Genomic DNA, 22,752 nt, shown 5'->3' on the forward strand with positions numbered 1-22,752 from the left:
GTGAAAATCCCCTGCACCCTTCAGCTGCATCACTGGGGGACGATGAATGTTCTGCTGTGCCATGAGGACCTAAAGGAAAAGTCAAACTCGGCTGTCTGCTTACTGGAAGCACAAAAATGTACTTAGGCATGTCGTTGTCTCTTAATTACTGTTGTCGCATCTGTACAACCATCCACAGAGTGAGAAAATCATCACACAGAAGTTTGGTCTTGTAACTCTTTTTTGGCAGCAGCTCTTACTTACCATTTTCAACATTTGCCAGTCGATGCAGAAGTGGTAACCACACCAGACACTGTGGCGGGGGATCAGACATGAGAGTATCCAAGAAAGTGTTTAATGTGACTTTTTTCTGCTCAAACAAGCAAACAAACATGCAAAAAGAATCAGTAATTAGACATATTGAAATGATTTTATCTTGTCCTTACAGAAACACTTGGGAACTAGTTTCAGACACTTTTTGCTCGTAGCCCTGATTTACTAAAAAGAACAAGTGATACTAGCAAAGATTTTCTGGACTATTTTTAGTAGTTACAATATATACTACTGATGACCAGCAGTCCTTTTCACAAGGCTGGGTTGGAGACACCTAGCTCCCATTCACTTCAAGACTCTCTTCTAAAGTCATTGCCTGAAGATGTTTTGTGAATAAGGTTGGCATTCAACTCTTCATGTTCTCATGTGTTCTGAGTACCCCATAACAAGTACAAGTGCATGTAGGGTATCACTATGTACTACCAATTTTCACATGAAAAGCCACTGTAGAGAACGACTGATGGTACTCCAACAAAGAAAATGAAAGAAAATAACGACAAGGGAGTACAATTTCAGAAAATATAGGGTAAGGACGGACCATCACAGGCAATTGTGTTACTGTAATTTAAGAAACTAGGCTTGTCTGTTGAGCGATGGCAACTAGTTATGGGGGAGCTCTGACTGTGGGATGTTGTGTTTGCATACACTCGGGGACTGCCACTGTTCCTAAACTCTCCACACCTGTAAGCACTTAAAGGCCTATGCCCCTTTATCTCTCAAAGAGATTTAAACTCTAAAATATCCCTGTTGATTTAAAAAATGTTATCTATCTAGGCCCTTAAATTTCTTAGGCATCTGGAAAAAGTCAGCACAAATCTTAGTTCATTTGCTTTTTTCAGACCTAGAGTTGATAATTCAGCCTGAGATATCTCCACCGTAAATACCTGCTCTTTCCTACCTAGTATACTGGCTACGTAAGTGTGTAGTAAACTACACAGCTACTGAATGGTCAAGGACAGAGAGTCCTTAAGAAATCAGGAACTGATCCTTCCTTTAAAATACAATTAAGATGCAAAAATATTGAGCCCTGTTGAGAATGTGTGCAGATGTAATTTATAGACATACATATTTAAGCAGCATCCCCCTATCCAAAGGGATTGCTAAATTTTCATATCTGATTGCATAAGCTACTGCTTTAACTTGCTGAAGAACTGTGGTTACCCCGTGAGGAAGCAAAACAACAGCTATGCAGTGACATGTATCATCTCCGTGTGTTGTGGAGTGCTTTTAAGAGCTGAGAGTTCCAGATGGAGTGTCTGTGCTGCGTTTATATACAATTGCCACCAGATGTAAAGAAAATCATTATTTCTTTTATACATTGAGTGATCGGTGGAAAACATCTCACTCTGTGTAACAGTCTCAGGGCTGAAATATTGCAAGATATTCGGAAATATATAAAGGTATTTGTCTCTAAAAGAAGAGGGAATACTTCAGGCTAGTTGTGAAAATGGTCTTGATTCTTTAATGAACAGAAATAGCCAGAATATGAGCTTAAATCTCATTGAAATACTACCTATTCGCACAATACGTCCAGTATGAAAGTCCAAACAAACAGCTACCACCTGCTTGCTGTACGAATGATCTTCCCACCCATGAAGAGTGGATAACCACTTCTCAAATAGGCTTTCTACACTATAAGCATCAGCTCACAGGAAAGGATCTTTCTTTTGGAGATCTGCTGTGGATGTTTGGCATGGCTTTGCTGACCAATGCCGCCAGCAAATGTCTGTGCTGTCTGCAGCAGAACTGAGAAGAGGAGGAGAAAAGGCAGAACTAAGTCGACGAAAAGAAGGGTCCTCCAGTGCCCCATACTGCAGAGCTGAGTAGCCTTAAGTCTTTCCTCTGCTCTTAAAGGTAGATAAGTTGGCAGCAAACACACAACTCGTCTAAACAAGCAAATAGATGGGGAGACAAGAACAGCTCTTCCACAATGGAACAGGCTTTTGAATGCAGCTATAATTTAAAACCTGATTTCCACCAAATAAAGCAACTTAGCTTCACTGACAGCTTTATGGCCAAACTCCTCTGGTGGTCACTGATTTTATGAATTAGAGAGGGCAGTGTCCCTTAAAAGGACACCAGCAGAGCAATTTCCATACATTTTAAAAGGCATATTTTCCTCCTGCATTTTTTTTTCAGCTGCTGGGAAAGTTGAAACTGAAAGCTGTTTTCTAAATATATGCTACATGCAGATGGAGTCTACGTTTGTGGAATAACACTTAGCCAAGTGCTAAGAAAATGAAGTTAGTGTCTGTCTTTTTAGTTTGGGATAAAAAAAGAGAAATAAAAAGTGTTTTTTATAATAATAACAACACTCTTTAATACAAATACAGTATAACATCACATTCATCCTACCTATGGGGGAAAGTGGTGGTGAAAAAAACCCTTTATGAGCCACAGATTTGTATTCTGAAACATTAAGACACTTGCTCTGGCATTTCTATTCCATAAATTTGCTGACGATGAAACACTGTTGTTTCTAAATTGAATACCCATTCAATCTAGCAGTGGTTCACAGACGGAGGAAAATACATGGTTTGATCAAGTAAACCAGTACAATGGGGAATAACAACACATTTCTGCAATAGGAAAAATCCTTTCAGATGCAAACTGAAACAGATTTGACACCGTGAGCAGAAGATCATTCCCGGAATTTTTTCTTTCCCTGAAATTGCGGAATCTATGTATCAGGGTGCTGAAAGGCTTCTGGTAAGCAAAAGTGATCCATACTGAGAACAACAGAGAGAGTGCCAAACTTATCCCACTTTTGATAACGCTAAGCGCAATATGAGAGAGTGAAAGACCAACCTGCGGTGTGACTAAGACTGTGAGTACCATTTATCATAGTGTCATAGGGATATTTTGTTTTGAGTCTCATTTCAAAACTCTGGTTCATCCCTGGTGAAGGCGTAATGAGAATTACATAAAGTGAATTTAAGTGAAATATTAGACTGGATTTACAAGAGCACTTTGCTGCCTACAGATGCAAAACAGCAGCTTTGTAAATCTGCTGCGTACCTACATCAGTCAGAGACCTAACTCTTGTTAGCTTTAAGTGGAGATTGTGAACTAAACCATCTAAAGCTTGTTTGGAGACTTTGTTTCTTCAGGGTAGTTAGTACATCTGGTCCACTCATTTGGATGCAATATCAATGAAAGTGCCATTTCTGATGGCTGCTTAGATAGAAAATGAGACCTGAATGACATTTTTTCAAGAAAAGAAATTGCTTTTTTCATCTTTAATAATACCATGTCCAACATGCAAAGCTTGAATGCCCTGTTGCCATGCAGGCGTGCTCTTTCATTTTTTAACACAAAACTACCAAAAGTCACTTCACTATGGAAATTCTTCAACACAAGATGAAGTGCTGTCTTAAGTCTCCCTCTGTGAAACAAGACTAGTTTCACATATGCAAACGTTACCATTGTAAATGATTTGGGAGATGATTCAAGAAATGAATTTCAACAATGCCTTTCAGTTGACTGGAGTGCCTATTGATTAGTGATGAAACTGAGGGAAAACAAAAAATGAGACTCTATTTTGCATTAAAATGACACTATTCATGCTCCATTCAACTTATTTGCTCAACAGTATTCAGTTAGCGAATGGAAGGATAAAGAGAAGGAAAATACCACTTTAGTTCTAACATTTTCCCAGTTTCAGCATCTTCCCTTACTTTATATTTATGGAATTATACAGTGTGATGTGTGGCAACAGCCAGAGGAATTCTCTCTTTCTCCATTGAAGAAGTGGACAACCAGCCCCAATTATGGGATCTTTTGAAGTGCCAGGTATTAACTGCAGCCAATGTACTGCACTCAGTGCACCTACAGAGTCTGGTGAGTTGTGGAAAAATCTCGTATTTTCTTCAGAATAAATTCATTGCTTTCCTGACCCTACCTCATTGATGTTATCTGTAAAAGACTAGGCATTTTCTAACATCTACTGACTCCCATTTTCAATAAAGGTTTCTCCTTACTTGTAAACTTCTCATGTGTGTACACTGTCACTTGGAAAACACGTAGTTTGATTTTTCGGTGGGAGTTGAGCTTTGTATGGAGAAGATAAATTCTCATATAAGCTTAGAGCAACAACAACTAACTGGAGTGAAGGATTGCATGTCTTCGGGTATTTATATCACCTAAATGTAAGTATCTAACTTAGGTGCTTAAATTAGGAAGTTAGTCTCCTCAGGCTCCCTAATTTAGGAAGATGTAAGTTAAGATCCTGCTCTGAATCACTTTTTTTTTCACTAAGCCTCTCTCTCCTCCATGGTTATATGGGGAACCTATAGAGACTAGCTTTCTATTGAAGGCACCTAACCTACATGCCAGAAATTAGCAAAGTGGACTTCCCCTCCACCCAGCCATCCATTTCCTGGGCAAATATGCACATATGTGTAAGAAAGGAAGAAAGTCTTGGCCTGCTCAGAGGGGTGATTGAGATCCTGTGTCTAGGATGCTCATGCTTCATTTACCTGTTGTGAGAAACAGGATTTTGCTGATTGCTCAGTATAACCAAATGAAGGCCCTTCGAAAACAGCGGTGGGCAGCTTGAGAACCTCCCGCAGAAACATGTCGTATCTGCCATAAACCATCACTCCACTGGAGTCGGAAATCATTGAGAAAATATCTGAGGGTGGAAAAGACAAGAAAAGGACACAGCAGCTTCAGTGTGAGCTACAGATTTGCTCTCAATTCAGTACCATCTGATTTGAACTAAGGAGTACTAAGCACCATGTTCTGCTTATGGAAACATCCACTATTACTGCATCTTTAATTATAATCCCACCCAACAGAAAACAAAGAGAATGATTTACATATAAAAAAGTAGCTGATTTTGATATTAAAATATTCCTGCTTTTTTTCTCATTGTGTGTGGTCATTTTTTTAAGTGAAGCCTGATGCATGGCATGAGGCAGTAATTTAATCAGATAAGAAGGATCTAATTTGACAAGATACGCAACATCAGCTTTTGCCTACTGCCAGCTTACCATGTCAAATCTAAATCTTGACAATGAGATCATTAAGTCAGTTATTATTGTTTTGGACACACAAAGCACTGAAGGTCTTTCAAATGCATTACTTTTGACTCTTCTCCTTTTTTGCTTTTTTGTTAATGTATAAAAAGACTGTAAAGTTTTATTTCTCCAGAGATGCATGTTTCTCAGCCTTTACTTTTCCCCTTGTTTAGAAGTATCCTAAGCTTAGCAGGGGATCACAGACTAAGGACCATTTATCATTTTTCAGGCTATATCACATCAGCTGCTTAATTTCCAGGAACCTGGAAGGGATTTTCTGACAACAGGACCCTGGGACTGCTGACCCAAAAAATCAGCAACGTACTCCAGCCTTCCACTGGATGGACCCTGCTCCTTATTCTTAAAGCAGCCTAAGGAACAAACAGCGTTCAATTTATAACAGTGTTCAACTTATAATTTAAGTTCAGTCTACACTTGAGTTTCGACATAGAAATAATATATTAAAATATGGCACCAAATCTGGAAGACTAAATTATCACCTGCGACTTCTACTTGTCTACTCTAAACAACAACAGTTTGTAAACCCAGTTTTCTTTGGCTGTGGTAGGAGGCTCAGAGGAAACTGAAGGTTGACATTAATCCTTTGGTCAAAAAGTCTGGAAAATGGTGTTTCGGACCTGGGATACAGATATCACAGCACTAAAAAGAAAATCTTTCATTGAGGCTGCAAATAAACTATGCCTTGGCTACTGGGGAACTGGGAATAAATCCTGTGAAATGAGAATCTATTTTCCAAAGTAGATGGAATTAGTATGTGCCCTATGGGAAGAAATATAAATAGTGTATAAATACATTGTACTTCTAAGTGTGAAATGAGAGAGATGTTACTAAAAAAAAGTCTGAAGAAATTGTTAAATGACGCTTCATGATGTTGAACATTTGAGGCACCTACTTCTGAATTCAATCATCTCAAAGGAAAAAAAAATAAACAAACCACCACTAATCAGAACCTCAATATACGCAATTTGGATTCAAAAATATGAAGTTTGGTGTGAAGTTCAGTCAAACCTTTAGTGGGAATTACTTGGAGGGGAATACAGTGCAAATCCCAAACCCAGCCATGAAAGTATATCTTATTCTAATTCCCTCTTTTCCTACCTGTACTGTTATCTCTCAAAGTACAACAATAATTAACAGGTAAAAAATGTCACCCAAAAGACTTACATCTTAATTTGTCCATGATCTTTCCTCCACAAAGAGTTGCCAAGGCCATTTTGACAGCAAAAACAGAAATTTTACCATGCCCTTCCCTGTTCAAAAGTAGAAAGTAGACATATTTTATAATATGGACTTCCTTCCACTTAAAATGTATATCATTGACATGACATATTGTAATGCACACTATATATGGATTCACATATGAAGAAATAATTGAATTTTAAAATCAAAGTTTGTTTTGTGGGAACACACATCAGTACATTGTTCCATAAAGACCTCAGAACAGATTTATTATGTATGTAAATCTCAGTACTAAAATGATTATCTCATTATACATTAAGGTCATGATTATTACTGCTATTTGTGCTACAGTAGCACTGGAAGGCACCTATCCCACTCATGGCCTCCCTATCCTAAGTGCACTGTGTATCTTCTGTTCCTAGAAGATTGCAAGGAAGTGCAAAAATCAACACTGGGAACAAAAGTGAAAAAGCAGAAAAGGACCACATGATTGCGCGAGCTGTGTATTGTACCTGCTAGTAAGTCCTGACAATTGCCTTTTAAATGAGGCACCTGATCCCCATGAACCTTTAAGAAAGACTTTGCTGAAAAATGAGGAATAAATCTGCGTCCAGAATGAGCAAAGGATGTTTGTTGTCATATATAGAACAGTCTTGTCACTGGTTTGTTCAAGTTGAGGCTATGTCTGGCTCTCTTGTTTTCAACTTAAAATGAATAATGCTATTAAATCCCAATTTTTTTTTTTTTTTTTCTGTAAATCTGGTCACTTCCAGGTGAAAATACAAGACTTTTTTTTTCTCCCTGGAAGGATCAGACCATACACTGTACTCTCAGGATGCTGTGTTCACCTTTAGCACATCGCCAACTCCTCCTTCAACTGTCTTGAAGCATGCAATGGCTTAATTTTATTGCTCTTCTTACTATCCTCATTTTCCCTCCAGAGGCACGATGGTCCCTGATGATTACCTGCCATTATAGAAACCTTGGTATATTTGAGCTGCCTGAGTAATGCATGACCTCACACACTGCAAGGCACTCTTAACTCCTGAAAGACCTATCCCCCCAGTTTAGGCAAAACTAAGTTGAGAGTGTTCACAGGAATGCCAGAACAAAGTTGCTGTAATGTTCGGTCCCTTTCCACAGATGAGAATGAACATGCCCTCTTAAGGTCATCTCCTTTTTAATGTTCATTGTTTGGGCATCCAAATACTGAAATGTGTGTTTTTTCTTGAAATTCTCCAAGTTTTACTATAAGGCAGTCAGAGTCCACAGTTGCACTGAAGCAACTTTTATCTGTCATCCAAAGTCCTTAGCATTACTTAATATCTTCCTATATGTCTGTTTAATGACATCAGTGAGAGCATGTTGTCATCACGCTTTAAAGAAGAGACAGTCAGCCAATATTTGTGAGCTCAGCAAAATGGCACCCGTGTCTCTTTCTAAATTCTACTGATAGGGCTAATGATCGGATCAGATAATAAAGTTTTATGTCATTTTTTGGAAATGGAGGTTATGTGACCTGCAGTCTTTACTGTATCAGGGAACTTTATGCTTATAAGGGATTGCCTGTTAAAATATATAGAATTATCTCTTACATAAGATAGTCTAACTGCACTGGCAATAGCAATATATAGAAATTGAGCTCTCCATCAATATTTATGAAATTACTCTGTTGATTGTCACTCACAATTTTAACGAAGAAAATTGTGTGTGATCCGAACCAAAAGATAACTGATTCTGGAAAGACACAGAGCCTGTGACTGTGTCTCTCTCTCTCTGCTCACCCCAAGCCAGACTTATACAGTAACATAAACATATATAGTAGACATGAATGGCATACTCATATGAGTACATTAAAGCATGCTACATGCTTCACTGCTATGTTCATTACTAAGTCATTCAGACTTTACAAAATGAGTCTATTCCCTAAGCTTGGCTAGCTAATAACCTATACAGTTTGGTGAACTGGATTTAGTTCTAGTTCAACATAAACCATGATTCTAAATATGAATTCTACATATTCTTTATATGCATTTAAGAGTCTGCTTTTAGTCAGAAAATCAACCAGAGATGTAGAAAAAAAATTATCTAAGTATTTAAGTAATTTAAGTAAATTTAAATGTAAGTAAATTAAGTAATTTAAGTAAAAGTATTTCAGAAATAAATCTTTATTATGTTCTTTAATGCTGACTTTCGTGCACATTTTCTTTTTCATGGCTTTGTGTTCTCTTTGAATGGCTTCATAAGATTAAAATCACAGTATACGAATTTCCAGTCTTCTGTGTTTCCATCCTTTGTTGCCTGGATTCTATTTTGTGTAAACCAGGACCTAGCGCTGCTGCAGCTATGGCTGAGAATTTGTCCATTTTGTGTTCTTTTTGTGTGTGCTACCCTTCAGACCTTTGGGAATTTTTTTTTTCTGCACTGTTTCATCATGAGGTTCTCATCTGCCTTTAAAAGAGTTGTTATACTTAAGAAAAATAAATGCTAAGTGGAAGCAATGGCATTACTACGAAGCAAGGGAAGAATCAGAGGAAAAAATAAAGCCCATGTGGAAGTGCTTCAGATTTAGATCATTTTTCCCAGTAGGTTTGGTTACATTTACTAACAGGATTATACTCTTGAATGACAGACACATATCAACTCGCCTTCAGCTTTCCACCCCAGAGCCATCGGCTTTTCCCATATTCAAATGGTTATGGAACAGAGGAACAGAGAAAGAAAAGATTTCATTTATCTCTTCAATCTCTCCGTCTGAGTTGATTAGTTTTGACACTGTATTTTGTATCAGTCATTTGTATTCATAAAAGCATCACTAGAGCCAGAATAAATTCAATTTGCCCTCCAAATATATATGTGTGCGTGTGTGTGTGCATACATATACCCACATGCATATATAAATATATATGACTGATGAATGGACACGATAATGGGGTCTAAGACTTGCCAATATCATTTGGATCCAGAATCGCCCTAAGCTATGTCTAAGCACTACAGATGCCCTTGACTGGCAGCACTGGGGCCTCGCAGTGTTTGCTGCGTAAAAGCAATGCTGAAGCAGTGGCTCACAGCAGCATGAAGATCTCTACTGAAGTCGGTGCTCCCTGAAAGAAGCTTTAGGCTGGCTAATGCGAAGAGATATAAATTTTACTAGTGGAAATAGGAGAGGACAGAAAATATTTTCATTTTATACAGCACCTCTCTTACTGAGGTTACTCTTCAGATCCCTACAGAAAAGCACCATAAATGATGGCAAAGGCAAACCTTGGAGCTGATATGCACTTAGCAACAGCACAGGATGGAGTACTTGGGGTAAGGGAATGATGGCCAGGGCTTAAGGTTATCTCCTGCTGCTTGGGGAAAAAAGGGCAAAAAATAATACATGCTTGTAGACACCAGAGCAGAGCAGGAGGTTTCCTCTTCAAATGCATGGCTGCAGAGAGAGACAGCCTCTCCCTAGAGCAAGGAAGCCCCACAGACTGCCTGATAAAATCCACACACCGTACAAGGCTAAGTCCAGCTCCAGGGCCTGATTTTGTCTTTTGGGTCAGCAAGGAGAGCGGTACCAAATGGATGACACTGGCTTTTGTCAGGATCTCTAGCAATACTCATCCTGAGACAGCCATAAAAGCTATAAAGAAATAATATCACATCTTTAGAAACAGCAAATGTGTCTCATGAAATGGACATTGAGAAAATATGACTTTTCTCATTAACTAGGCATGAAGCGGTTTAAGTTATCTTTTCCAAAAGTAACAAAATTTCTTCGATTACTTGTCAGTCTCCTACTGCCCACCTTAATCAAGGCAGCCAATTCTGAAATATCAGAGGCTGTAATTACAAATTCCTATTTTCACAAACAGGTTTCAGAGAGGAAATTTTATTGGAATCAAGCAAAATTCTTTAATTTAGGAGAGCAAAATGCATAATGACCAAATCTCTGAAATGCATCTTTTTGCTGTACTTCCTTCACAAAAGCTAGCTGGCCTGTATGGCTTTCAACGATTAGCGAAGGTGGAGAAGAGAGGGAATTAAACACTTTACAACTCTGAATAGATGGATGAGCAAGAAATTATACTTCCAAAACAGATACTAAACATCTTTATGTATGGAACTCAGTATGATTCAAATGTGCATTTGATTAAACAAGGGCATGAATATTTCCTCTTTTCTTTGTAGAAGTCAAGCCAGATTGGGTCTGTTTCATAGCCCAGAGCTCACAGCTCCATTCGTAGGACAGGTATGTCAAGGGACAGATAAAAATCGGCTGTTTTCTTGTCAGTTAAACTTTGCAGCAGGAATAGCTGTATTGTAATACTGAGTCAGTGCTGAAGAGGATCTAGCACAGAGTATTTTACAGTCTGTTTAAAAAGAGTCTTTTTGGGAATGGCTCAATTGAATGAGGCTGAGATTCCATGTAGCTGCCTAGGCTTTGACACTGGCCTGGGATGAATTTTTCAGAGAGGTTTGAACTTGTCATCTTTTTATATAGTACTTGCATGCCAGTGAAGGAAGTATGCTATTATTTCATAAAGCCAATTATTCACCTTAGACCTTGAAGCAAAAGCTACTGCCCAATTTTAATGTGCGGTTAAAAATGTAAATCAGGCATTTTGTTGTCCAGATTTTTTAAAGTCTGACCGCCTCATTCTGCTCACTGTTTTTGGTCTGTCAGGGTCCTCTACCACATGATGCTGACTTTCACACACTAATGGCAAATTAATTGGAGCAGCATTTCTGTTTGTGAATTCTGATTTTGTTGACTTGCAGTTTTATAAGGTTGAACTTCAGTTTTGGCTTAGCCTGAAGGAGCATCACACTCAGCATCATGTGAAATCTTACACATTATAGTTTTTCCCCACTTTTTCCTCCCTTCAGGGTGAAATATTTCCCCAGCAGGGAAATATAATTACCCGTAGGCCTAATGAATCCCCAAGGCCATGAAAAAATAATAAAAAAGCTGGGATGAAAGTTCAGCACAGGCAATGGGCAAGCTGGCCCACGTGCCACGGCATTGCACCGAAGTTCCTCTTAAGTTTTGCTAGCCAGGTTCCAGCTCCTGAGAAGACATCTGTATCGCAGGCCTAGGGAAATACTCCCTGCCAGAGGGCAGAGAAACCTGCCAGGTTTTCAGCAGGCTATAAACGAAGGAAGAAGCTCTGTTTAAAGCTTGGAGGATCTTCAGCCAGCACAGTACATGCGGGGCAGTACATATTAACTAGAACTAAATAAATGAGACTTTGGTAGGCTTATTAGATTTTAAATCACACATTAATTTGTCCCTTGTGGTCCCTTCATATATGTTAAGTCACAGACTCCATTTCTCCACTCTCTTTCTTTGCCTTTCAAATGGGACAGGAGAAACCGCACAACCTCTTCTGGACCTGCCCACAGTACAGCAGGAGCAGCCATCACTCTGCATAGCCACAAACACCAAAAACATCCATGATCACGTAGAACAGCCTTCTCATTTATACTGAAGAGCTATTTGGTCTTGGTCTACTGTTTTGGTCTTAGAAAGCTGTTCCGGGTTTTTTAGGGTTTTGGGTTTTTTTTTGTTGTTTTCTGCATTCATAGAATCAAATGTGATCACATTAACATTCATTAATAAACACGAAAAATAATTCCTCAGTAGCCACCTAGAAATCTGGATAGCATTTCTGCAGGCCAACTGTTTCCCTGAAACACAAGGCTAAGAAATAGAGGAGTGAATCCAGATCAAAGATAACAGGATTATTTTAGCGGTGACTGTCGTGATTTCAGTATGATTCATGCACCTAGTAAAACCTCTTTTTTCATCAGAGAAGACTGCATGCAATTTAGTTTAACTGTCCAGTTTCTATAAATGGGGACAGAGTGAGAAAAAGACTTCATCCCGCCTCCCAGTCCCACCCCTGCTCCCCCTTTATGCAATGCATTGCTTCCCTCTGAGCATGGGACCACAAAAAAAGACCTCGCTCCGCCTTCTACCAACTTGTAGCCTTCCGCAGAGAAGGACTTTTCTGCTGCACTGCAGGGGAAGGGAGGGGAGGGAGCAACATGGGAAGCAGAGACATCAGCTCTGGTTAGAGCCCAGCAGCTCTCACACCATCCCTGTAGCTTGCAGAGCCACCTCCCTCCCTCTGTCTCCCAGAAACAGGGAAATCTGGACCACCAGCAGTTGCTAAACCAACACCTGACCCAAAACTTCAGTAATCTGAACCATACTAGAGGGTAGGGCATATTTTGAGAATCAGACACTTAACCTGTATGTCTATATCTGTGATAGGCATCCAAACTCCCATTACAGTAAAGAGAGATCTAGCTTACACAGATCTCCATGAAACCTGAACTTAGATATCTCACATTGCACCTGAACCTCATCCCAGATGTTTGGTGTATTTAAAACAGTGTGATAGGCAGCCAGTCCCTATCTCGGACTCCAGAGCTGGGAGCCTCGTCCTGGGGGTCCTTTGGGTGTCTCTGTCCTTCTGGGAAATGCATCCTGCGCACCCCGCTTGGAGGCAGGACGACAGACCGAGTTGCTGTTTGGCAAATGCAGTGAGGGTCACAGCCTCCTCACCCCTGGTGGGCCTGATGGGAGCCCAGAAACAGGTCACGACCCACAGCACATGGGATATTTTCAGGGAAAGCAAAACCTTACCCCTTTAAGCACATTCTCTGTTTCCCTACAGGAGAGTGAATTCCTCTCCTCCGTTGTGCTGCAAGTAGCCTTGATGTCTAGCTGAGATCTTTACCCCTTTACACTGAGCTATAAAACGAGCACGTTATCGCAGGTCTTTCTTCCACAGTCCTGGGTCTTTCCCTGTGTTTACCAGCCGGGAAGCAGTTTGCTTGCGGCATGCAGCAATGCATACGTCTGGCCATTTTCATCGTCCTTTAGTGTTCTTGTTGCAGCCACAATGGTATAAATTAAAATGCCTGTTCCTTCTTTTACTGCCCTTGAGGGGAGAAAAATATTCCTGAAGGCTACAGTTTCGCAATGGATTGGCTTCTTTTTCTTCCCCTCGGAGGGGCCGGAGGGCAGGTTGGGTGCAGCCTCCTCATGTGGAACATCTACTTTTTCTCCCCGTTGCCATGGCAACTGAGCCACCGGCTGGTCTGGCTCCAAAGGTGCTTGATAACACCCAGCACCAGGGCCCTCAAGCGAGAGGACGGGAAAGGGGGAGGGGGGCAGCATCCTTATTTTAATGTGTCACAGCCAGTGTTTTCAGCCGGTGAATTTTCAAAATATAAGCCATAAAGAGGCAATAGCTCACCTGCATCTGTCAGAATTAACCACTGTTCTCCAAAAAGTCAGTTTTGAGGACTGCAAATATTGCAGTACAGGTTGATGACTACGTATTCAGAAACTGTAATATGTATACACAGTATACTCGTTAAGGTAGGTGGCTCGCTCTATCTCAAACTTGTCCTTTTTGTAACACGGGTGCCACGTAGTAACAAACAACATGAATTTCATCACCTCCAGGTCTTTATCCTATTTCTGTCATGGTCTCAAAATCATGCTGCACTGGCATGAGCCAGAAAAAAAAATTGCTTACAGCTGCAAGAACTTGCAGGAAAATGAGCTCTTTCAAAATAATGAGCTATTAACCCATGGCACTGCTGCAGAGGCATTGCAGTGGTGTCAGCCACTGGTGTGTCAATAAATAACAAGGCAAATTAGAAGTGGATGTAAATTTGTTTCTGTAGATAATTCTTCTTTGGTATAAACTGGAACAAGCCTGAGTAACTGGATGAAAACACAGTTGTGCTGAATTTGGCTCAACAGAAAGGAAAGCAGAGGTCCTTAATTTAGGTTCTCTCCCTAGTTAGCACTATTCACATGCTCATTATTTGGGTCACAATCTAGCTTGTTCAATTGTTTTCCAAAGATATTTCCGGAGCAAGTAAAATCCTTTCACCAGTCGGGAGAGGAGGGAAGCACACACGGCTAAGAAAGGCAGACTTACGGATCAAAGGCTGCTAGCAAGAAGTTGAGCAGCAAGCTGATGGACTGCTCCACATTGATCTGGTGGGTCGTCGGCATCCGTTTGTTGAGCTGGTAGAAGATAGTTGAAATCACAGCTTCCAGGCGAGCCACGTTCAGTTCGATGTTGGGATCCAGGTTGTTCAGTGCGTTCTCCCGCAAGGCTTCTATCACGTTCCAGATGTCCACCAGGTGCACTAGGGGACAGGACAGAAAGAGTCAGCGGGGACACGCGCTCCTGAAAGCAAGTGAGAAAAAACGTCACCTCGTCCCACCGGGTGGGGAATAACACAATCGCACAGGACACGCTTCACGAATAATTAAACAAATAAATGTATTTTCCATCCCTGAGAATTGAACTTGGTGGAGGAACAAGCAAATAAAATTCAAATCTGTTAATAAGCAAACAATATATTGATATTGTTAGTTGTAATGCGTACAACTTCAGCTCGGGAAATCATTCCTCACTGTATAAAGTATTCAAGTGAAAATCTGTATTTTATGGAAATCACTGGAAGGTAAACACATGCTAACTGTTTTTCTGAACCATGCCTCTATGAATACCCATTCAGAAATTACTCTTAGATATTTATTTGCATAGCAGATGGGCTTTTCAGAAGATCCTACGAATACTAAGTGCTTAGCACGTACTGACATTTTGAAAAGTCTTTTCAGCAATTTGTATGGAAAGCAAAATATTTTACAGAAACAGAATAGCAATTGAGTCAGGGTAGACAAGCTACATTTAAACAAAGAACACGTAATGAAGTGATCCCAAAGTCATATTTTGTATCTTCTAAATATATTGGCCAAACAATTTGTTAAATCTGTCTCTTTGATAAAGTCCCGGTCTAAGCTGAATTACATGGGGGCTGTTTTTACCTACAAGGACAGCTTAAAGGACAATCTCTGTTCACCCTTCATATTGTACCCAAACAGAAATCTTGTTTGCATAGCACTGTTATTGTGGCAGTATGATCTTGCCGCAGATTGGCATTTCCAGAAGCGGTGGACCATGCCAAAAATAAAAAAACCCCTACACTCATTCAAAATCTGGATTTAGTTCAAACATGAACTCAAAGAATCATCCCTTTTTTATCTTAGTATTACTTATTGTCCTACTAAACTGTCAATATGAAATAAATCACGAGGTTCAGGGTGCAAGTTCTCTTTTTTTTTTCCAGAGAAGCTACTGTGTAGTTCTTATTACTTGGCATAGCAATATGTCTTATGACATATCAAGAGCCATCTGTATGTGGAAGGAGATGCTTTTTTTTTTGTGGATAGAGAAATTTAATTCTAAGCCTCACCTGACTGCAATGTGACACGATGGTCTGACAGCAGGGAAATGTAAGCTGATACCAGACAAATGAAACCAGATACACTGTCATTTTACTTAGTCTAGAATTTTTCCCTATGATTGGGTTTCTCTAACACCCTACGACCGCCTGTGTAAGCCCAAGGAGGAAGATACACCATGCAGGTGAGCAGCCACAGCAGCAGCAACTACTTCAGGCACTAGACAAGGCACTTTTCCCCTCCTTGCTGTTCCTGAGCAAATAATGGGGAATTCGTTCTGAATTAAGCCAGGCGGATGAAGCGTACAACCTCTCTGAACTCTTCCTTTTTGTCTTCTAGTTTGGGGAAGAGCATCTTCCCCGTAGAAAATCTAGTATAGGTCTCAGATCCTTTTAATGCAGCCATTCCCATTCAACCAGTTTTCACGATCAAGTTGCTACAGAGGTAATCTGGGTAAATGGGAGATGAACGATCTCCAGGAAGATGGCTTACACGTAATAACTGACCCTTTCTGGGCAGCTTCTCCACATGGCTCAGGGGCCAGACTAGGCAGAGAATGGAAGAGGTCACCAGAAAGCAGGCCATCATCTGGTCCAGGACAGAAGGATTAATGAGCATTTTGCACCCTAGGTCACCACTGTAAGGCAGCCAAGGAAGAAATACATCGCAATATGCCAGAAGACACAGCAACAGGCTGGATCATGTGCATCTATTCTGTGACCTTATTAAGACGGGAAGAGCAGGCAGAAAGCAGGTTGTGTGATGTTTCCCTGAAGTCCCATGGCTGTCGCTGGCCATGAGGGCTGCCTCTGGTAATTCAGACCAAGGAGATGAAGGAGAAGGTGCTTCCACCAGCAGTTTCACCAGGCTGGCTTCTGGTTGCGAGGGTATGTGTGCAAACTGTTGAACCTGAACTGTAGCTACGCTAACAAGATAACAACATGAGAAATTACCAGGCAAAACAAAGAGCAAAAAGGGAGTAATGCGTATGCAGATGGCTAACCTTGACTTGAGGCTGCACTTACAAGATAGCTACCCGAGAAACAGTACAAATAGAGGTCCTAGCTTAACAGCACTGCTGACCAAAGCAAAAATGACTAGGGCAACCCTATCATAAATACTGAATAAGGATGTAAAATCAGCAACACTGAAGCTAGCGGGAAAAGAATAAACAGGGACAGGTTGTTTATTTGGGAGTGCATGAGCATGGTAGAGGAAAATGCATGGGGGTGGAAAACGGGAATTAAACGGTAACAAATCGTATCATCAGAACTGCTTGTGGGTACCTCTTAAGCAGCCCTGCACCTGATCAGCGCAGAGGAATGAACACAGCAATAAGCCTGTTGCTTAGACTGTACATGTACCTAGTTCACTTCTGCAGTCAGGGGGAACTACCGTGGTTTCCCTAGCATTGATAAAAGGACATCCAAGGAGGATGAACCAGACATCTGGACTCCCTAACAGTGAGAATTTCGCACAGCAATTTAATTTTAATTGCTATAGCCTGGTAGTGGAAAACTCTTGAGTAAGAGAGCATGGAGGAAAACAGCTGCCACAAGGAATGAGGCTGAAATGGGGCTTGGTGTCTTTATTCTTCACATGATCCAGTACTGATACTATGTGGCTGTCAGATTTTCATGTCTGTTTTTTTTTTTTTTCTTTTCCCACTGATATTATATTTTTCATAACATAGTCATATCTAGAGTTAGTTTTGATGATGGTCCTGGGAAGAGAAATATCCAGAGGCTAGCAGATGTGGGACTAATAATATCAGTACAGTAACACATCTGAGAGAAAAATATTGTTTTTAGTGTTAACACTAACCTGAAAGCCTCATAAGCTATCCTGATATTCATTGGTATGTCAGAAAGGTAGGGCACAACAGTAAGAAAATGACTTATTGGAAATTACACAGCAGTAACAGTCCCCACCCACCACAAACTATTAGTCTCAAGGAACTGCTGTGCATTTGTACTATAAATAATTTTACTTGGCCTTTTTTTTTTCCCCCAGAAACACTTTGGTTCCACTTGAAGCTGAATAAACAACAATCCTACTGCACCATTTTATTTTGCATTTTATTCATGAATTTCAAATCTCTCTACAGAGGCTGGAAAGTAATACTTCCTGGAGGAGGAAACGGAAGATGGACAAGAGCCAGACTTTTCAACAAGATCTGCTAATTTTGCAAATATCTGTTGAAATGTCTGGCTCAAAATCACAAGGAGAGTTTGTTAGACTGCTGTACAGAGGACTGAAGTCTCTGGCCTTTACTCAAGTCAGTTGTTACGGACAAGAATTCACCCACCTAAATTTAAATGTCAAAAATTAGGTGTCTACTGGCAGCTGGTGATCAAGGCTCCCTCTAACGTCAGTGGAAGAAAAAGGCAGCTTAGAGCAGCTGTCTGGAGACAGGTGGGATGAACAATGCTTTGAAGATGCCCCTATTTCTTCATTGACTACAGACAAAGCCTAAAGTGACAAGTTTACATGAGACATGTAACCTCAGAGCTGGTAAAGTTAACTGAGATGAATCCCACACCTTGCTCTTTAAACATTAAGAAAAGATGTCTTTTCTGTTCTGACTAGTACATGGCCTAGAATAATTCAGGTTTTATATAAAATATGAATAATAAATACTTTAATCTGTATGAACAGCTACCAGATCCTGACATAGTCACAGCCTCTTATGCTGCATCGCTTAACCTTGCGCAGATTACATCTGGGTGTAGTGCCCTACTGATGATAACTTCAAGTCCTATTTTTTAAAGTTTATTCACATAGTAAGCAGACTCTTACATATTGTATCATGCTGCCAAGTCAACCTATCATCACTGGGAAAAGGCAGAGAAAAACGCAGGCCTCTGCAAGCTCCACTCTATTCATTTGCACTATTAGAAATTTATGCCTACAGCTAATATGATATCTGTAGTCTTTTCAACGTACTAACAGGATGTCAACCTCGCAAACTTTGCATAAGCTTACATTCCTCTCATTTTAATTTTCATCCTCTCTGCTACCCATTTTCTATACTACCTGCTATGCCCATTTATTTTTTTATCCATCCCTGAGATGATTGTTTTAATCTCGCTGAAGAAGGCATGTCTCCTTACTTTGTTTGCACAACATGTAGGGCAATAAAACCTGAATCTAATTTCTACTATTACTATGATCCTAACAAGAAGAGTTTGCAGTGTAACAAACAGCTTACAGATGCAGGAGAGCTTTCTCTCTCCTAAAACCTGCCTTAAATTCCCCCAACAAAGCCAAACTCTACAAGTTTGTTCTTAACTTCTCATTGCTGTTGCTGCTTTTGTTGCCATACCCACGATTCCCTCTGAAAAGGGAATTATCCCTCAACGTGAGAAAGATGCCCTTTCTGAAATGGATCTTTAAAGCTATAGCAATCTGCCACTTGTTTCTTCAGTGTCAGCAGATGATCACTAGGCAGTAGGAGTAAAAGCTGCTCGTATCTAGCAGCTGTGTGGTATAAGGCAATCCAAAATGATGCAGCCCAGCCAATCTTCATGGACCCTTCAGCAAGGCCTCGCACTCTGTAAACAGCACAGCTATCCAGGTGTAGATCTCCCTCATTTGCCTGATGTCTGAGAAAAATGTAGATGATTTCCACAAGCAATTGCTAAACTATACATTTCCCTTTAGATTTCCTGTTAAGTGATTTCTGAAGTCACAGCTAAGCTAAACATCTGCATTATTAGATCTTCTATGGCAAACGCTGTCTGCTAATTTAACTTTTATGAGATTAAGTAATATTTAAACACTGTCATAGAGGGTTTCATATTTGAGCACGTTCCGTAACAGACAGTGATTATCAAATGTAAATAAAGTTCGGTATCCGGACAGAAGTGGGACGACGCAGATGAGCAGCATTACAGGTGGCTGCCGTTCACCCCACAGCAATCATTACCAACAAATGCATCCTTTGAGGAGACCCTGGCTGAACTGCAGAGAATTAAGAATAATGCATGAAAATATACTCCAAATAACAAATGTTATTTCCTTCAGTGGACTCCTTCACCTGTTAAAACAACATTTGGAGAGTGCCTGTTGCCAGCACATCGTAACTGAGTTGATCAGTCTCCCTCTGCATGATGTAAGGGTGAATGAAAGATGGCTGGCTCAGTTTGAAAGGAGTTCTATATCTTCCTCAAACTAAAAAGTTTTCAGACACCCTTTAAGTTTTACATCCTGCCCTTCTGCCTTTACTTGTGTTCAGAACATCTTTTCCTATTGCCTTTTACTACTTTGATAATGAAAAAGAGTAATTAGTAGTTACAGTGCAGAATTCCATCACCTACAACTCTGTCAACAGGTTACTTTGCGGAAGAGGTGTACTCTGGACACATTTGGAGAAAGCAGAATTTAGGAGAAAATTATGTTATATGTTCCTTACTATAAACGCATCTGTCAATTCTATTGACCTTGATCCTCTCTCTTTACTTCAAGAGCTTTTTAGTCTCTTCATTAGGAGGAAACCAATGTATTTTCAATTTATTGTAACTAGTAACTTTAATTTACTTGCAGCTAGTAATTTTCTGTTTGGTAGACAAAGGTATCTTAGTAGCCAAAATATGAGAGAAGAGATGGACTACACTCAATTTTTTTCAACTCAAAGCAAAGAAATTAGAATTTATTTATGCAGTGAAAAATGAAGTCTTCTTTCTACCATGCAGTTTATTTAGAATTATTGAAAGGCCGTGAGATATAGATAATCTTGGATATATCACTAATCTCAAAGGAGGCAGATTACTTCAAACATCAGTTGTCAAGAAATGATGTTGCCCTAAGCAAGCATAAAAAAGAAAACTGTAGTGGAAGTTTATCTTCTAAGTAGTAAAAAAAAAAAAAAAAAAATTAAAAACAGTCTGTGCTTAAGCTTTCTTACCATGAAACAGATCTACTTATGCAAAACCCCTCATCTGTTCTACTGCATTTTTTATATTCCACCTGAACCATGAACTCTACAATGTTATCTTTCCATTTATTACTAAATGAACATGGAAGAGGAGATTACATTTAATCAAACAAGGAAAGCGACTAAATTAGGGCTTTAATAATCAATGCAAATTTACTTAACATACACTAGGTCTAACTAAATCTAGGTTAAACATGCCCAATTGATAGTTAGGACAGAATTCCTCCTTGACAGATTTTCCTTTGTTGGTGAATACAGGAAAAACTTTTAAAGAAGTATTAATTTAAATTATTTTCAAAATTTCAGTATACACTTCACTAAGATTTTAGTCCAGCAAAGGTCTTACAGACATGCTTCAGTTTAAACATACTAGTACTGTCATTTGAAATCAATGGCACTTGAATGTATGTCAGGTATTTCAGGTGGATTTCATTAAAAGGGAAAGATTTATGCTCCCTTGTCTAACAACCTTAAAAATATTATAACATATGTTAGATGATTCTTCTTTTTTTGATTAGAATCTATGAACCCATCACAAATTAGGGTATTGTAGCCATTTGTCATAGTCATTGCTATGAAGCCCTGGGAAGTCACTCACTCTTTCTGTTTGTCTCCCTCTCTCCTGATGCCGGGAGGGTAATGGGGGTCTGAGCGAGGCGTGTTTTCCCTCTAAACTACACCTGTCTGTGGCCAAGCTGCCCCTCAAAGCAGTCAGCTGTAGCATGATCACCAAAAGCTTTATCTGCACATCCCACCACTATGCACACTGACATGCCAGCTACGATGGCTTCCAGTCTTTTACGCTCTCTTGTGCCAAACTACATGAAAAAGAAAATGTACCAGGACATTGCTTCTGCTCAGGGCTAAAATGAGGTACCCGGCTCTTTGGCTGGGTACGTCTGGTGACAGCTGTCACCCTACATGGCCTGGCACACCCAGGCTACTCATTGCCCAAATATCTGAATCTCCGCTCAGAAATGGAAATGTCCTGTACGTTCCTATTGCTGCTCCCACGTCTCTTGGGCTCCTCATCTACCTCCCTTGCCTACCTCTGCTGCCAGACACAGTTCATACAGCACAGTGACTTCTAGCATAGTTGGGCACCTGCTAGGCAGCTGATCCAATAAGCCTGGTGTGCGTTGGGCCGCTTCTGAATGCTCTGCAGGCCATCAACAGCTCTTGGGATGGTCATCACTGTTTTCCAAAAGCTTGTCAGCACATATTTGCATGTGTTAATGTCAAAATGCATTTCATTGCATCTTCTTGCTATTTCACTTGATTTCTAGGTTTTGTAGATGCAGAGATTGGTGAGTAAATACTGCAAGCTTAAAAAAGAAATTAACAAAACATTCAGAATATTTACTGCCATGTTATTCTGATCCCCAAATGCTTTAATTTTTAGAGATGTCTGTATTAGACCCATACAATATTATGAGAAGTTGTAAAAGGATGACATATTGATAACTAAGAGTAACCACAGACAAAATCTACTTCTTTCTTCACAAAAATCAAAGCCTTGTCAAAGACTGCCCACCTGGAATTGAACTTGGCAAGGCTTACTGGTAAGCTTCGTCTTCAGGATGAAGGCCCCTGCACCAAGTGGGACAGCGGAAGACAGCCTCAGCGGAGGAGGATCCAGTTAGGAGATGTTTAATCAGGTCCATAGGACCTGATGGGGAATGCTCCCACAAGTGCTGAGGGAGCTGGCTGATGTCAATGCGAGGCCACTCGATTGTCTTTCAAAGGTTGTGGCAATTGGGGAAGGTTCCTGAGGGCTGTGAGAAAGCCACTGTCTCTCCTATTTCCAAGAGCAGCAAGAAGAAGGATCCAGTGAACTAAAACGTCACCCCATTCCCTGGAAAGGGGATGGAGCGAATCCTCCTAGAAGCCATTTCCAAGCATATTAAGGACAAGAAAGTGATTCGAAGCAGTCCACATGGATTTATGAGAGAAAAATCATGCTCGACCAACCTCTTTGCCTTCCACAATGAAATGACTAGCTCACAGGACAA

At 40.2% G+C, this 22,752-nt stretch overlaps 1 protein-coding gene across 4 annotated transcripts in view; it reads right to left on the reverse strand.

The window, feature by feature from the left end:
• DTNA (dystrobrevin alpha) overlaps positions 1-22,752 on the reverse strand; it is a gene marked incomplete at both ends in the record, with an annotated part of 97,853 nt that overhangs the window by 52,782 nt on the left and 22,319 nt on the right. For all 4 annotated transcript variants that reach the window (XM_082306284.1, XM_082306283.1, XM_082306282.1 and 1 more), the window contains 4 exons: positions 244-349; positions 4,791-4,945; positions 6,519-6,604; positions 14,489-14,702. In XM_082306284.1, coding sequence (XP_082162410.1) covers positions 244-349; positions 4,791-4,945; positions 6,519-6,604; positions 14,489-14,702 — 561 coding nt within the window. The remainder of the gene's footprint in view (positions 1-243; positions 350-4,790; positions 4,946-6,518; positions 6,605-14,488; positions 14,703-22,752) is intronic.

Source organism: Platalea leucorodia (assembly GCF_965183815.1).
Source record: "Platalea leucorodia genome assembly, chromosome: 1".
In the NCBI taxonomy this organism is placed as follows: domain Eukaryota; kingdom Metazoa; phylum Chordata; class Aves; order Pelecaniformes; family Threskiornithidae; genus Platalea; species Platalea leucorodia.